Source organism: Zootoca vivipara, chromosome W (assembly GCF_963506605.1).
Source record: "Zootoca vivipara chromosome W, rZooViv1.1, whole genome shotgun sequence".
Taxonomy (NCBI): Eukaryota; Metazoa; Chordata; class Lepidosauria; order Squamata; family Lacertidae; genus Zootoca; species Zootoca vivipara.
The window spans coordinates 2,980,625-2,995,723 of record NC_083293.1 but is presented as its reverse complement, the minus strand read 5'-3'; the positions used below and the strand labels follow the sequence as shown (position 1 = coordinate 2,995,723).

General features: G+C 48.7%; 1 protein-coding gene across 1 annotated transcript; it reads right to left on the bottom strand.

Moving 5' to 3' along the window:
- Positions 1 to 310: 310 nt before the first annotated feature.
- On the bottom strand, positions 311 to 14,991 carry LOC118078547 (ER membrane protein complex subunit 5-like). Its single transcript, XM_060270024.1, has 4 exons — positions 14,843 to 14,991; positions 7,090 to 7,142; positions 5,159 to 5,262; positions 311 to 794 (listed from the first exon to the last, which is right to left on the bottom strand). The coding sequence occupies exons 1-4, from the start codon at positions 14,922 to 14,924 to the stop codon at positions 632 to 634; spliced, it is 402 nt and encodes a 133-aa protein (XP_060126007.1). The 5' UTR covers positions 14,925 to 14,991; the 3' UTR covers positions 311 to 631.
- Between the last annotated feature and the right edge of the window lie 108 nt (positions 14,992 to 15,099).

The following is a 15,099-nucleotide window of genomic DNA, read 5'->3' as shown; positions in this document are numbered from 1 at the left end:
AAATTCAGCCTGTCATTAACAGTGTTCGGAGAAGGTGTGTATGTATGTATGTATGTATGTATTTATGTATGTATGTATGTGTGTATGTATATATATATATATATGTAGAGTCTGGATGATCAATATAAATACTGCTCCAGAAATGAAAGTAAAGTGTTTACATCCCCAACTCCAATTGACACTGTTTTGCCAATTCAAAATTCAGCCATTGTCGTTAACAGTGTTTGAAGAAGGTCCATACACACACACACACACACACACACACACACATATATATATGTAGTGTCTGGATGATCAATATAAACACTGCTCCAGAAATGAAATAAACGTGTTTACATCCCCAACTCCAATGTTATAGCTCAATTGACACTGTTTTGCCAATTCAAAATTCAGCCATTGTCGTTAACAGTGTTCGGAGAAGGTCCATATACACATATATATACATAGATACAGTAGATAGATAGATAGATAGATAGATAGATAGATAGTCTGGAGAGAGAGAGAGAGAGTCTGGATGATCAATATAAATACTGCTCCAGAAATGAAATAAACGTGTTTACATCCCCAACTCCAATGTTATAGCTCAGTGTCCTGTTGTATTTTTAGAAGAATCTGTAAAAAAAAAAATCTTTTAACGGCGAAGAGGTTCAAATTTCCGCAACTTCAGCGATGCGCTAGATGACAAAGCATCTCTGCTGGAGGAAGAATGGACCATGTCTGGGGACTGGAATAAGACTCTGCCCCGGTGATTAAATAAGTAGAAGGAGGGATGGTTCCTTAAGGTGTCAAATGACCTGAAACAAAAAAGCAGAAGAGAGAGAGAGGTGCAATTGGCAACAACTCGTAACTCTTACTTAACAGGTAGGTAGCCGTGTTGGCCTGAGTCGAAAAACGAAATAAAAAAATCCCTTCCGTAGCACCTTAAAGGCCAACTAAGTTTTTATTTTGGTATGAGCTTTCGTAGCCATAAAATAAGCCGTAGCAGGATTTTTAAGCATTCAAGGAATATAAGCCATACCCAACAAATAAGACATAGTGATAGGCGCAGCAGCAATGTCGGCCGTGGCAGGAGGAGGAGGAAAAAATAAGATATCCCCTGAAAATAAGCCATAGCGCGTTTTTTTGAGAGAGAGAAAATATAAGACAGTGTCTTATTTTCGGAGAAACACGGTGTGCTGATGAAGTGTGCATGCACACCAAAGCTCCTACCAAAATAAAAACTTCGTTGGTCTTTAAGGTGCTACGGAAGGAATCTTTTTTTTATTTCATCATCACTCTTAATTCGCAGTCCCATTCTGGTTAAAATGCCACAGCCAAGGTGACCTTCAGATCTCCCTGGGACATATGAAAAAGTTTAAACTAGGCCTCCTGCCCCAATCATAGAATAGAATCATAGAATTGGAAGAGACCCCAAGAGCCATCCAGTCCACCCCCCTGCCAAGCAGGAAACACCATCAATGCATTCTTGACATATGCCTGTCAAGCCTCTGCTTAAAGACCTCCAAAGAAGGAGACTCGCTTCCACCACACTCCTTGGCAGCAAATTCCACTGACGAACAGCTCTTACTGTCAGGAAGTTCTTCCTCATGTTGAGGTGGAATCTTCTTTCTTGTAGTTTGAATCCATTGCTCCGTGTCCGCTTCTCTGGAGCAGCAGAAAACAACCTTTCACCCTCCTCTATATGACATCCTTTAATATATTTGAACATGGCTATCATATCACCCCTTAACCTTCTCTTCTCCAGGCTAAACATACCCAGCTCCCTAAGCCGTCCCTCATAAGGCCTTGTTTCCAGGCCTTTGACCATTTTGGTTGCCCTCCTCTGGACACGTTCCAGCTTGTCAGTATCCTTCTTGAACTGTGGTGCCCAGAACTGGACACAGTACTCCAGGTGAGGTCTGACCAGAGCAGAATACAGTGGTACTATTACTTCCCTAGATCTAGACCAGGGGTCCCCAGACTTACCGCGCACTGGGCCGATTGGGCCGCATCCGGCCCGGGGGCCGTAGTTTGGGGACCCCTGATCTAGACGCTCTACTCCTATTGATGCAGCCCAGAATTGCATTGGCTTTTTTAGCTGCTGCATCACACTGCTGACTCATGTCAAGTTTGTGGTCTACCAAGACTCCTAGATCCTTTTCACATGTACTGCTCTCAAGCCAGGTGTCTCCCATCCTGTATTTGTGCCTTTCATTTTTTTTTTTTTGCCCAAGTGTAGTACTTTACATTTCTCCTTGTTAAAATTCATCTTGTTTGCTTTGGCCCAGTTGGCCACAGGAACCACACTGGGCTTACCTTCCAAGTCCCGGACTGCAGAATCCGGGACCGGCAGCCGTGTGACACCGGAAGTTGTGCCGACGTAACTTCCGGTGTCGCTTTGCCCTTCTATGGGCACCAAAAAGGGCTACCGCCGGCTTCCAAAGTGGCTTCTACGCATGTCAGGAATGGCGTCGACGCAACTTCCGGTGTCGCCCCGCCCATCTATGGGCACCAAAATGGCCGCCGCCCACACCGGAAGTCGCGTCTATGCACTTCCGGACATGCGTAGATGCGACTTTTGAGGCCGCCGGCGGCCATTTTTTGTGCCCATAGAAGGGCAAATCGGAAAGGGGAAAAAATGGCCGCTGGCAGGAGAAAATAACGGAGAAAAATGGGGGACGAAGTGATACGGGGGACCACCGGGAAAAGGTAAGTAAAAACGGGGGTTTCCCGGGGAAAACGGGGTACTTGGCAGCTATGCAATATTAGTAAGAATTTCTATTCCACCCTTCAAATGAATATGCATTGCTCAGCGTAGCTTATAAAAATTAAAAATCGCACGAGGAAACCAGCATGAACACACACAGGGCAATGGAGGCAAGCAGAGAGATAAAAATCAATCTTCAAGATGAAAATATGATCTGTTCTTAGAAGTAGCAGCAGCAGCAGCGGCGGCGGCGGCAACGAACCACAGGAACCACACTGGGAGATCAAGACAGAGAAAGATGCTGGGGCCAGGATGGCTACCTAAAATGTGGCAATATGATGGGATAATCGGAGGCAGAAAAAGCAGCGGGCGTCCAGGATGCGCTAAAGCAAAGAGCCTGTTCTGCCATTTTCTCAAAGATCTCCGCCGCTTCCTGAGCAAATCTCCCTTTGGCTCCCGTCACCCCAAGAACAGTCTTGCTGGGCCAAGCAGCCATCTGTTCCTTCAAGGGTCAATCAAGAATTGGGCATGAAAATTACAGCCTTCCTATTTTTCTGCTGACGTTCAGAGGGTGGACGCCTGCTAAACATGGAGGTTTCGTCGTCAGCATGGCAAAAAAACATTCCTTTTTAACCAGGCATGAATTGGGCATGAAAATTACAGCCTTCCTATGTTTCTGCTGAGGTTCAGAGGGTGGACACCTGCTAAACATGGAGGTTTCATCGTCAGCATGGCAAAAAAAATTCCTTTTCAACCAGGCACCTGTGTGTTGCCTTACTTGCCTACTCAAATACAGCCACAACACGTGCCTAATGAATGTAATAAATTTTATTATTAATAGAATGTCCCCCCCAAAAATTTTTTTTACAATTTCCAAATAATATACCGTACCTTTCAATTTTCTTACACTGCTCTGAATTATTTGTCATTTGACACACCTGGCAATAACCTTATCAGTTCTATACATCGGTTTTATCAGCATCAGCTGCCAAGTTGCTGTCGGAGAAATAAGGGACCGGGCCGGAAAGAGCAGGCCGGAAGTGGCGCTGCCACCATTTTTGAACTGGGCTGAGCATGCTCAGGAGCGACTTTTGATGCTGCTTTGCCCAGTTCCAAAATGGCTGCCACGCCAGAAGTTCCACTGCAGCCGTTTTGGAAATGGGCAGAGCAGCATCAAAAGTCGCTTCTGAGCATGCTCCGCCCAGTTCAAAAATGGCCGCCGCGCCAGAATAAACCGGGGGGGGGGGATCCGTTTTTTTCAGCTAGGAACAGCTGGAAAAACGGGGATTTCCCGGGGAAAATAGGAGACTTGGCAGCTATGCTTCCGTTAGAAGCAGCTATGCTTCCGCGCCAGAATTGCCAAAAGGAAGCATTTGTAAAAATTAAGAGAAAAATAAAAAATAGGAAGAAGTCGCACTGCAGCCATTTTGGAACTGGGCAGAGCAGCATCAAAAGTCGCTTCTGAGCATGCACCGCCCAGTTCCAAAATGGCCGCCGCACGTGTCAATTATAATGAAATGTAATAGCAATGTTTAATTTTTTTTAAAGTAAGTTTTTATTGATTTTTCCATTAAACTTTTTACAACAACATTTTTGTTTATTTTTGAATTGTTGTAACTATTTGTTTTATTACTTTGGAATTTCCAAAAGAAAGCATTTGTGAAAATTAAGAGAAAAATAAAAAATAAGAAGTCGCACTGCAGCCATTTTGGAACTGGGCAGAGCAGCATCAAAAGTCGCTTCCGAGCATGCACCGCCCAGTTCCAAAATGGCTGCCGCGCCAGAATAAACCGGGGGGGGGGGGGGAGAATCCGTTTTTTCAGCTAGGAACAGCTGGGAAAACGGGGATTTCCCAGGGAAAACGGGAGACTTGGCAGCTATGTCTTAACTATCTGGTCTTTTAGAGGGGCTGGGGATATTCACCCCACCCACCCCGGTTTTTGGGATATCCACCCCACCCACTGGCTCTTGCCGCTCCGCCCAGTTCCAAAATGGCCACCGCGCCAGAATAAACCGGGGGGGAAACAAAAAAAAACAACCCGTTTTTTCAGCTAGGAACAGCTGGGGAAACGGGGATTTCCCTGGGAAAACGGGAGACTTGGCAGCTACGTCTTAACTATCTGGTCTTTTAGAGTGGGTGGGGATATATCTACCCCACCCAGCCCGGTTTTAATGTGTGTAAGTAGCTTTGAGTTGCAGCAGCAAAGAAAAAGTAACGAATGAATCCAATAATCATGCGGCATAGAACAGGCTCCTTTTAACTTTGCCCTGTGTGAGAGGCATGTACGGCAAGCTAATTTCTCCATGTTACAGCATTGTGCAAATGATGTAAAAACAACTGCTAAACATCTTCTAATTGATCAGGGGGGAGAGAGAGAGAGAAACCCCCCTCTTTAAACAGACCTAGAAGGCTGCCTGGGGGAAAGACTAAAAAGCAAAGCACGGAGCAGAAAGAAATGGGTAGAAACATACTTATTCTTCAGCTTGGAAGTAGCATCCATGTCTTTAAATTCCCCGGCAATATGTACTATGCCGTAACAGGTGACAGCAAAGGCCAGCAGTGTTTGAAGAACTATCTGTAACAGATTAAAAAGGAAACAGCACGTGAGTGACTTAGAATCATAGAATCCTAGAGTTGGAAGAGACCCCAAGGGCCATCCAGGCATTCTTGACATATGGCTGTCAAGCCTCTGCTTAAAGACCTCCAAAGAAGGAGACTCACTCCACCACACTCCTTGGCAGCAAATCCCACTGCCGAACAGCTCTTACTGTCAGGAAGTTCTTCCTAATGTTGAGGTGGAATCTTCTTTCTTGAAGTTTGAATCCATTGATTGATAAATATGAAATTATTGTGAGGTTTAATAAGCTTAATATGTCAACTGTTTCTATTCTAATAATCATCGTTATTGCAGTCCAACGACCCATAACATGGATTCAGAATAAAATAAAGATTTATACAGACAACCCCCCAGGGAAGGGAGACCAAAGTGCATCTAAAAACTCATAGAATCCTAGAGTTGGAAGAGACCCCAAGGGCCATCCAGTCCAACCCCCTGCTAAGCAGGAAACACCATCAAAGCATTCTTGACATATGCCTGTCAAGCCTCTGCTTAAAGACCCCCAAAGAAGGAGACTCCGCCACACTCCTTGGCAGCAAATCCCACTGTCGAACAGCTCTTACTGTCAAAGAACCGACTGGAGAGAGTGGCAATTCCTCAAGGGATGCTGCTAAGGGAGAAGAGGAAGGTGCCGAATTTCAGATGAAATTTCAGATTAGGGGAAGGAGCATGGTGACACAAGAGCACAGATTCAGTTTGTACAAACAGGGCAGAGTAAAAAAACAAAAGCCAGAAATCAAGTGCGCTATCCATAAAAGTCCACAAGGCAGTGAAAACGTTCAATTTCTTCCTGGGTTTTTCATTCCCCCCCCCCACCTTATTCCACTGCAACCATACTAGTACCTCTACTTACAAACGACCCTACTTACGAAATATTCTACTTACGAGTAGAAAAAATGGGGGCCTGCCTATGAATTTCTTCGACATCCGAAGGGCCCTCTACGCCGCCGCCGCCAGCGCTCCTGCCACCCTGCTGGGCCGAATTGGGCCCTCGCCGCCGCCACGCTCAGCTGGCTCCCGCCCTTGCTGCCGCCGCCAGCACTCCCACCGCCCTTCCTGGGCCGAATTGGGCCCCTGCCGTTGCTGTGCTCAGCCGGCGGCGGCCCTTGCCGCCGCCGGCTCTCCTGCCACCCCTGCTGGGCCAAACTGGGCCCTTCTCACAGCCGCGCTCAGCCAGCTCCCACCACCCCGCTGTTCAGGCTACGGCCGGATCGGGCCCTCGCCGCTGCCGCCTGCACTGAAAGGTCATAATATAATCCTAGAGTTGGAAGAGACCCCAAGGGCCATCCAGTCCAACCCCCTGCCAAGCAGGAAACACCATCCAAGCATTCCTGACATGTGCCTGTCGAGCCTCTGCTTAAAGACCTCCAAAGAAGGAGACTCTGCCACACTCCTTGGCAGCAAATTCCACTGCCGAACAGCTCTTACTGTCAGGAAGTTCTTCCTAATCATAGAATCATAGAATCAAAGAGTTGGAAGAGACCCCAAGGGCCATCCAGTCCAACCCCCTGCCAAGCAGGAAACACCATCAAAGCATTCCTGACATATGGCTGTCAAGTTGCAGTGCAGTTAAAGTGCCATTTAAAGTCTGTTTTTCTAGGCTCCGGAACGTTTCCAACGCATTCCTATGGGAGATTGCGATTTGACGGACGAATTTTTCTACATACGAATGTGCATTCGGGACGGATTAAATTCGTAAGTAGAGGTACATGGAAATGTGTCGTCTTACAGATCACAGTCAAGTCAGCACTTCCATCACTGTAAGAAAAAGAACATTTAACTTACATCTATTGGCAAAGTTTCATCTTCTTTTTCCGTTAATCTCATGTAGGAGCGATCTGCAAAAGGAAGACAGGCTGGTAAATTACTCTGATTTCCTTTCTAGAGTCCCAGAGCAAAAAAGAGGCCACACGGCTGGGTTTTCTATCAACTCTACCACAGGTGGAAGCCACCTCCATCTCAGTTTCTCTTTCGGATTATTACTGCATTTTTCGCTCCATAAGACGCACACGGCCAGAAGTTTTTGGAGCAGGAAAACAAGGGGGGGAAATATTCTGAGTGTGGGGCAACAGCGAACAGCCTGCTCACTGCTCCCAAACCTTCCCAGGGCTTCAGTCCGTCCCTCCTCCTGTTGCGCTGAGAAGCAAGCAGAGCGGGAGCCATTCACAGGCTTTGCTTGAAGCGAGAGCCGGTGGAGCGAGAGCCGGGGGCCATGGCTCCGGCAGCAGAGCCATCCCTCCGCTTGTGACTGTAGCAGTAGCCGAGGGATCCCGTTGCTCCATAAGACACACAGACAATTGCCCTTCCTTTTTAGGAGGGGGGAAAGTGTGGCAAAACCACATTGGAAATAAAGACAAAGGAACAGAGCTCTTGACCAGCAAGTAGCCTGAGAGAGAGAGAGAAGGAAGAGAGTGAATCTCCCCTCCTTCCTCTCCAGGCCATTTTTATTATAATTAAGGTGACACCCAAGATTCAAACGCTCCAATAAGATTCTAGTACAGTGAATAATTAACAGAGACCCTCCTGAAATCCTACCCCCTTCTCACATTCCCCTGATTAACACTACAAAGCATGTGAACAGGAGCAGAAGCAGGAAATTGTAAAAGCAGTAAAACACACACACAGGAACCTGTGAAAGATAGTAGATTTACATCAAAGACACTTTGGGAGGATGCAGCCAGAGAGGAATGCAGAATGTCCTTTTGGTCAAATAGACACCAAATGTTTATGGCAGCTGGAAGACAAACAGGCACAGATGCCTGGTCTTTTGAACCCAGCCTGAAAAACGTGACTCCAGTCCCAAGAGAAATGGAGTTTCACAATCTAGCAAGGAATTTATCTCAGAATCCAGAATCCCTTAACCCAGGCAGAAAAAGTCTGTCCCAAGAACCCTTGGTCCTAGACATCCTTCTCAACCACCGCTTGGTTAAGTTCTTCTGATTTCTTACACTAAATTCCTAAAAGAGAACACTACAGGAAAGTGCGTCGTATGGAGCGAAAAATGCGGCAATCCGATCTTCAAATCTGGCCTTCAGGGATTAGCTCATCTCCATAGTGCGCACAAGAGAAACGTGTCGAACACCTATAACTGACCGCTCCCTTTCTCAAGCTCTGGGAGGAAGACCTTTCATTGCCTACAGACAGCCCCCCCAATCTTAAACAACTCCTCACCCACAATAATACAACCACCAGACTTAACATGGACACTGGTACCAGAGCCTGCAATAAACCCAGATGCCACCTTTGCTGCCACATACACCCGGACAACATCATTACTGGCCCCAACAACATTCAACATACCATCTCAGGACTATTTAATTGCTCATCTTCTAACATTGTGTATGCCATCAAATGCCAACAGTGCCCTTCAGCTCTCTATATTGGACAAACAGGCCAAACCCTACGCCAAAGGATAAGTGGACATAAATCTGACATCAGGAACCACAAGACAGAGAAACCAGTAGGAGAACACTTCAATCTCCCAGGACATTCTATACAAGATCTCAAAGCAGCTGTTTTATTACAGAAAAATTTCAGGAACAGACTGGAAAGTTGCTAAATTGGAACTCATTACCAAGCTTAAAACCATGGAGCCACCTGGGATGAACAAAGACGTTGGATTCTTATCTCATTATGCATGATCAAGCTTTCTTTAGCGCCTCAGCCCTTGCTTTTTCACCCCTGGACCAATTGCAGTCATCAGCAGTCGTTAACAGCCATCTACAGGTTTACCACTCCCATCAGCCCATCACCCATTCCCATCACCCCCACCCACCCTCTGAATATACATAAGGGTCTGGTGGATTCTGTTTCAGTGTATCTGACGATGTGTGCATGCACACTAAAGCTCATACCAAAATAAAAACTTAGTTGGCCTTTAAGGTGCTAGTGAAGGAATTTTTTTATTTAGCTATAACTGAGTAATGCAAGAGAATCAATGGTACTCCAGGTGAGGTCTGACCAGAGCAGAATACAGTGGTCCTATTACTTCCCTTGATCTAGACGCGATACATATGCCTGTCAAGCCTCTGCTTAAAGACCTCCAAAGAAGGAGACTCCACCACACTCCTTGGGAGCAAATTCCACTGCCGAACAGCTCTTACTGTCAGGAAGTTTTTCCTAATGTTTAGGTGGAAGCTTCTCTCTTGTAGTTTGAATCCATTGCTCTGTGTCCGCTTCTCTGGAGCAGCAGAAAACAATCTTTCTCCCTCCTCCATATGACATCCTTTCATATATTTGAACATGACTATCATATCACCCCTTAACCTTCTCTTCTCCAGGCTAAACATACCCAGCTCTCTAAGCCGTTCCTCATAAGGCATTTTGGTTGCCCTCCTCTGGACACGTTCCAGTTCGTCAGTATCCTTCTTGAACTGTGGTGCCCAGAACTGGACACAGTACTCCAGGTGAGGTCTGACCAGAGCAGAATACAGTGGTACTATTACTTCCCTAGATCTAGACGCTATACTCCTATTGATGCAGCCCAGAATTGCATTGGCTTTTTTAGCTGCTGCATCACACTGCTGACTCATGTCAAGTTTGTGGTCTACCAAGACTCCTAGATCCTTTTCACATGTACTGCTCTCAAGCCAGGTGTCTCCCATCCTGTATTTGTCCCTTTCATATTTTTTTTGTCCAAGTGTAGTACTTTACATTTCTCCTTGTTAAAATTCATATTGTTTGCTTTGGCCCAGTTGTCGAATCTGTTCAGGTCATTCTGAAGTGTGATCCTGATCTAGACGCTATACTCCTCTTGATGCAGCCCAGAATTGCATGGGCTTTTTGAGCTGCTGCATCGCACTGCTTCAAGTTCAAGGAATTCAAGGAATTCAAGTTCAAGTAATCGTTGAACTTCTATTTTGGGAATGTACAGCCAGTTTTTTCCCCTTAATTTTTTTTTGGGGGGGGGGGCTCAAGCTGGAGCTTGCTGAGCTTCTACGTCAATCCGCCACTGGTTAATTCAGGCACCCCCAAACTTCTGCCCTCCAGATGTTTTGGACTACAATTCCCATCATCCCAGACCACTGGTCCTGGTTTGGGGATGCCTGCCCTAAGCTAATGAAGGTAATCGGGCCCTTGATTATGTCCAGTTGTCCTTTGTCCACAACAAATTGTCATTGCTTTTTTTGTGTTGAATAGATGCTATTTGGTCAACGATGGACCTCAGAGGTATCTCAAGCCATTTGCATATCACAAAAATGTGTATTTTATCGAAGCGATCATTGAACTTCTATTTTGGGAATGCACAGCCAGGTTTTTTTTCCTTAATTTTTTTTGGGGGGGGGCGTAAAAAGAGTGGGGCCCTCAGCTGGAGCTTGTTGAGCTTCTATGACAGGGGTGTCAGACTCAAATTCATCGGGGGCCGCATCAGCAGTTTGGTCACCCTCAAAGGGCCAGTTGTGTCTGTAGGACTATGTGTCCACTCTTTATTATCATAAATTATTGTCACTGCATTCAATTATTACTGTTTTTTGTAATAATGTAAGCTCATTCCCGCCCCCACGCGGATCACATTCCTGCGTCGTGGCGCATGTGTGGGAGGGGATGTAAACGAGGGAAATTTGAACAAAAGGTGGGGATCGACGGCTTCGGGGGGTGGGGGCTCAACTAAACCTTCGGCAGGAAGGAGAAAGCCACTGCTGGGATTAAAAACCTGCAGATGGAAAGAGGGCTTCCCTCTCCCGCCCTGCGCACACCCAAACCCCGCTAGGCAGGATGCCACACGCTGCAACCCACCCCATGCTTTGGAGAGGGGCAGGAACATGCGATGCAGCGCCAACTCCCTGCTTTGCTTTTGCATCCTCCCTCCTCAGCGCCAGAGTCCCTTCCCCTCGCGCTGAGGGAGGGCAGCGGATTTCCCGAGGAGGAAGGCGGCGGCAGCCCCAGCGGACGTGCATCTTCACCTCAGAGCTGCTCTTCCCCCCCACGCGCTGTTGTCGTCTTCGCCGCTGCCTCTCCCTACCGGGACCGCAGGCAGAGGAGGCTTGAAAACCTCCCCCCCAAAAAAAAATTCCCCTCCCACCTACTCAAACCGCGAGGCGACTCCATCTGGAGCCCTACATCACGAGGGGCTGAGAGGAGGCGGCGGCAGAGCGGGAAGAGCAGGAACCCGTGCCGTCGTCGCCTCCCTCCCGGCCGCCCCCCGGGGAGCAGCTCCGCAGGAACTGAGAAGCCAAAGGGCGGCTCGGGGGTGGGGGGCAGAGCAAAAGCCAGGCACCCTCCCGAGTGTCTATGAGGAGAAAACGGGGGAAGAGGGAAGAGAAACCCGGCTCCATCAAGAGAGCGGCTGTTGCGCTTCGCCTACTTCCCCCTCAGGCTCACTCCGTGTCCCTTTCGCCCGCTCGCTCGCCCACCTCCCGGATGCAGCTGAGGAGAGGAATGGAAGCGGCGGGCGGCGGCTCCCCAGTGCCGCCTCACTCGCTCTCGGAGACAACAGCAAAGCCCGCCAAAAAAAAATCCGGCGCTGCTCCGTCCTGGCACCAACTTTGCCGGCGGCGCCTGTAGGGCTTTCCTACCTCCTCGGTGGGCTTCCTCCTCCTCCTCCTCCTCCTCCTGCATCTCACTTCCCCGTCTGGCCGCTGTGCCACCGCCTCCCTCAGCCTCATTCGAAATTGAAATTCCCTGGCCAAGGCCGTCAGCGCGGCTCCAGCGCCCCGGCCTCCGCCTGCAGCCCCGCCCCCGGTTGTGACCCTCGGCCAATCACAGGCTCCAGAACTACTGTCAGTGGGTTTTGTCGGCGGCGGCTACGCGGGCCACATGACGAGGTCTGGCGGGCCAGATTAGGCCCCCGGGCCTTGTGTTTGACACCCGTGTTCTATGTCAATCCGCCACCGGTTAAGTCTACCCTAGCCAATGCTGTTTTGTTTTAATATTCTACCTATTGTGCCAATGCTGTTTTGTTTTCAAATTCTACCTATTGTGTCAATGCTGTTTTGTTTTCATATTCTACCTATTGTGCCAATGCTGTTGTTTTGTTTTAATATTCTACCTATTGTGCCAATGCTGTTTTGTTTTAATATTTGATTGGGAGCTGCCCAGAGCGGCTGGGGAGACTCAGCCAGATGGGCGGGGTACAAATATAAAAAATTATTATTATTATTATTATGGCCATTTACAACGCGGGCCTCCTCCCTGATTCCCTCCCTCCCTCTATTATTAGTATTATTATTATTATTATTATTACAGTGGTGCCTCGCTAGACGAAATTAATTCCTTCCAGGACTAAATTCGTCCTACGAAAATTTCGTCTAGCGAGGCACCGTTTCCCATAGGAATGCATTAAAAGTCAATTAATGCGTTCCTATGGGCTCGGGGGGAACTGGTGGCAGTGGCGGCGCCTGTTCTCTTGGCTTGGGGAAGGCAGGCAGGCGCTTCCCCGAGCCAAGAGAGCAAGCGCCGCTGCTGCCAACGACAGAGCCGGATTGGACGAAGCTTCAGAAGCTTCGTCGGATCCGGCTATGTCGGGCGGGGTGGGGGAAAGGCGAAGGAACGATCCCGCGCCTTTCCCCCACCGCTGCCAAGCCCCATGCCGGCAGTGCGTGGCGGGGGGCGGCGACGGGAGAAAAGCTTCTCTCGTCGCCGCCTCCCGCCTGCCTCCCCCGACATTGAGCGCAGCTTCGGAGGTCTCCGAAGCTGCGCTCAATGCCGGCTGTGCGTGGTGGGAGGCGGCGACGGCAGAAGAGCTTCTCCTTGCCGCCGCCTCCCGCCTGGATCAGACACGAGGCGGGGAAAGACCTTGCCTTCTTTCCGCGCTAGTGTTCCGCTGGTCTCTGCCGGTTGCCCCTCACTGCTGGGGCAACCGGCAGAGACCAGTGGAAAACAAAGGGGAACCAGCCGCAGCTGGAAGAAGGCAAAGGAAGATCAGCTGAGAGGCGCTGACAGCTGTCAGCGCCTCTCAGCTGATCTTTCTTTGCCTTCTTCCCTTCCTACAGCTGGTTCCCCTTTTGCTAGACGAATGCCTTTTGCAAATAGGTTTTGTGATCGGAGGTTTTTATGGCCACGCTTCGCAAAACGAAGCGGCGGCCATAGAAAACCTTGTCGTCTTGCGAGGCAACCTCCGATCGCAAAATCCATTCGTATAGCGGAAATTTCGTTAGCAGGGCATTCGTAAAGCGAGGCACCACTGTATTCTTATTATTATAGCCATTTACATTGCGGGCCTCCTCCCTGATTCCCTCCCTCCCTCTATTATTATTATTATTATTATAGCCATTTACAACGCGGGCCTCCTCCCTGATTCCCTCCCTCCCTCCCTCTATTATTATTATAGCCATTTACAACGCGGGCCTCCTCCCTGATTCCCTGCCTCCCTCTATTATTATTATTATTATTATTATTATTATTATTATTATTATTATTATGGCCATTTACAACGCGGGCCTCCTCCCTGATTCCCTCCCTCCCTCTATTACTATTATTATTATTATTATGGCCATTTACAACGCGGGCCTCCTCCCTTATTCCCTCCCTCCCTCCCTCTACTATTATTATTATTAGTATAGCCATTTACAACGTGGGCCTCCTCCCTGATTCCCTCCCTCCCTCCCTCTATTATTATTATTATAGCCATTTACAACGCGGGCCTCCTCCCTGATTCCCTCCCTCTATTATTATTATTATTATTATTATTGCAATTTACAACGCGGGCCTCCTCCCTGATTCCCTCCCTCCCTCTATTACTATTATTATGGCCATTTACAACGCGGGCCTCCTCCCTGATTCCCTCCCTCCCTCTATTATTATTATTAGTAGTAGTATAGCCATTTACAACGTGGGCCTCCTCCCTGATTCCCTCACTCCCTCTATTATTATTATTGTTGTTGTTGTTGTTGTTATTATTATTATTCTATGAAAGAAGATTCCACCTAAACATTAGAAAGAACTTCCTGACAGTCAGAGCTGTTCAACAGTGGAATTTGCTGCCAAGGACTGTGGTGGAGTCTCCTTCTTTAGAGGTCTTTAAGGGGAGACTCCACCACACTTCTGGGCAGCAAAATCCCACTGCCGAACAGCTCTTACTGTCAGGAAGTTCTTTCTAATGTTGAGGTGGAATCTTCTTTCATAGAATCACAGAGTTGGAAGGGACCCCAAGGGCCATCCAGTCCAACCCCCTGCCAAGCAGGAAACACCATCAAATCATTCCTGACAGATGGCTGTCAAGCCTCTGCCTAAAGACCTCCAAAGAAGGAGACTCCACCACACTCCTTGGCAGCAAATCCCACTGCCGAACAGCTCTTACTGTCAGGAAGTTCTTTCTAATCATAGAATCATAGACTCCTAGAGTTGGAAGAGACCCCAAGGGCCATCCAGTCCAACCCGCTGCCAAGCAGGAAGCACCATCAAAGCATTCCTGCCAAGCAGGAAACACCATCAAATCTAGGTAGGTGAGGTAGGGAAGCGCCGGCGGCCCCGGGCCAGCGAGGAACCCGAGCAGCCCTTGAAACCCCCCCCCCCGCCCAGCCCTTCCCAGAAGGAGCCCCCCCAGGAGAGCCCCCTCCTTCAGGCCGCGCATGCGCATAGAGCGAGGGGGGCCACTCACGCTGCGCAGCGGAGAAGGCCGCGTGCGCCAAGGCGAAGAGTCCGACGCCGACCAGGCCTTTCCACAGAGAGGCGCCCGCCATCGTCTGCCTCGCTCCCTCACAGCCACTGCCGGGGGGGGCCGCGCGCACGCGCACGTAAGGCCAGCCGGAAGCTTCCGGCGAGAGCCGAGACGCCGACGCGACGCGCCTTTGCCGGTCGGCGAGCGGGGATGACGTAAGGCGCAGCGGAGGCCGCTGGGAGCCTCTGAAGCAAGCA

What these genes read in the sequence shown, in the direction of transcription:
- LOC118078547 (XM_060270024.1), bottom strand. Translation starts at nt 14,924, where the DNA reads ATGGCGGGCGCCTCTCTGTGGAAAGGCCTGGTCGGCGTCGGACTCTTC. An exon ending in GGCCTTCTCCGCTGCGCAGC is followed by an intron (nt 7,143 to 14,842) that starts GTGAGTGGCCCC and finishes TTCCTTTTGCAG; the next exon opens with ATCGCTCCTACATGAGATTA. An exon ending in ATGAAACTTTGCCAATAGAT is followed by an intron (nt 5,263 to 7,089) that starts GTAAGTTAAATG and finishes AATCTGTTACAG; the next exon opens with ATAGTTCTTCAAACACTGCT.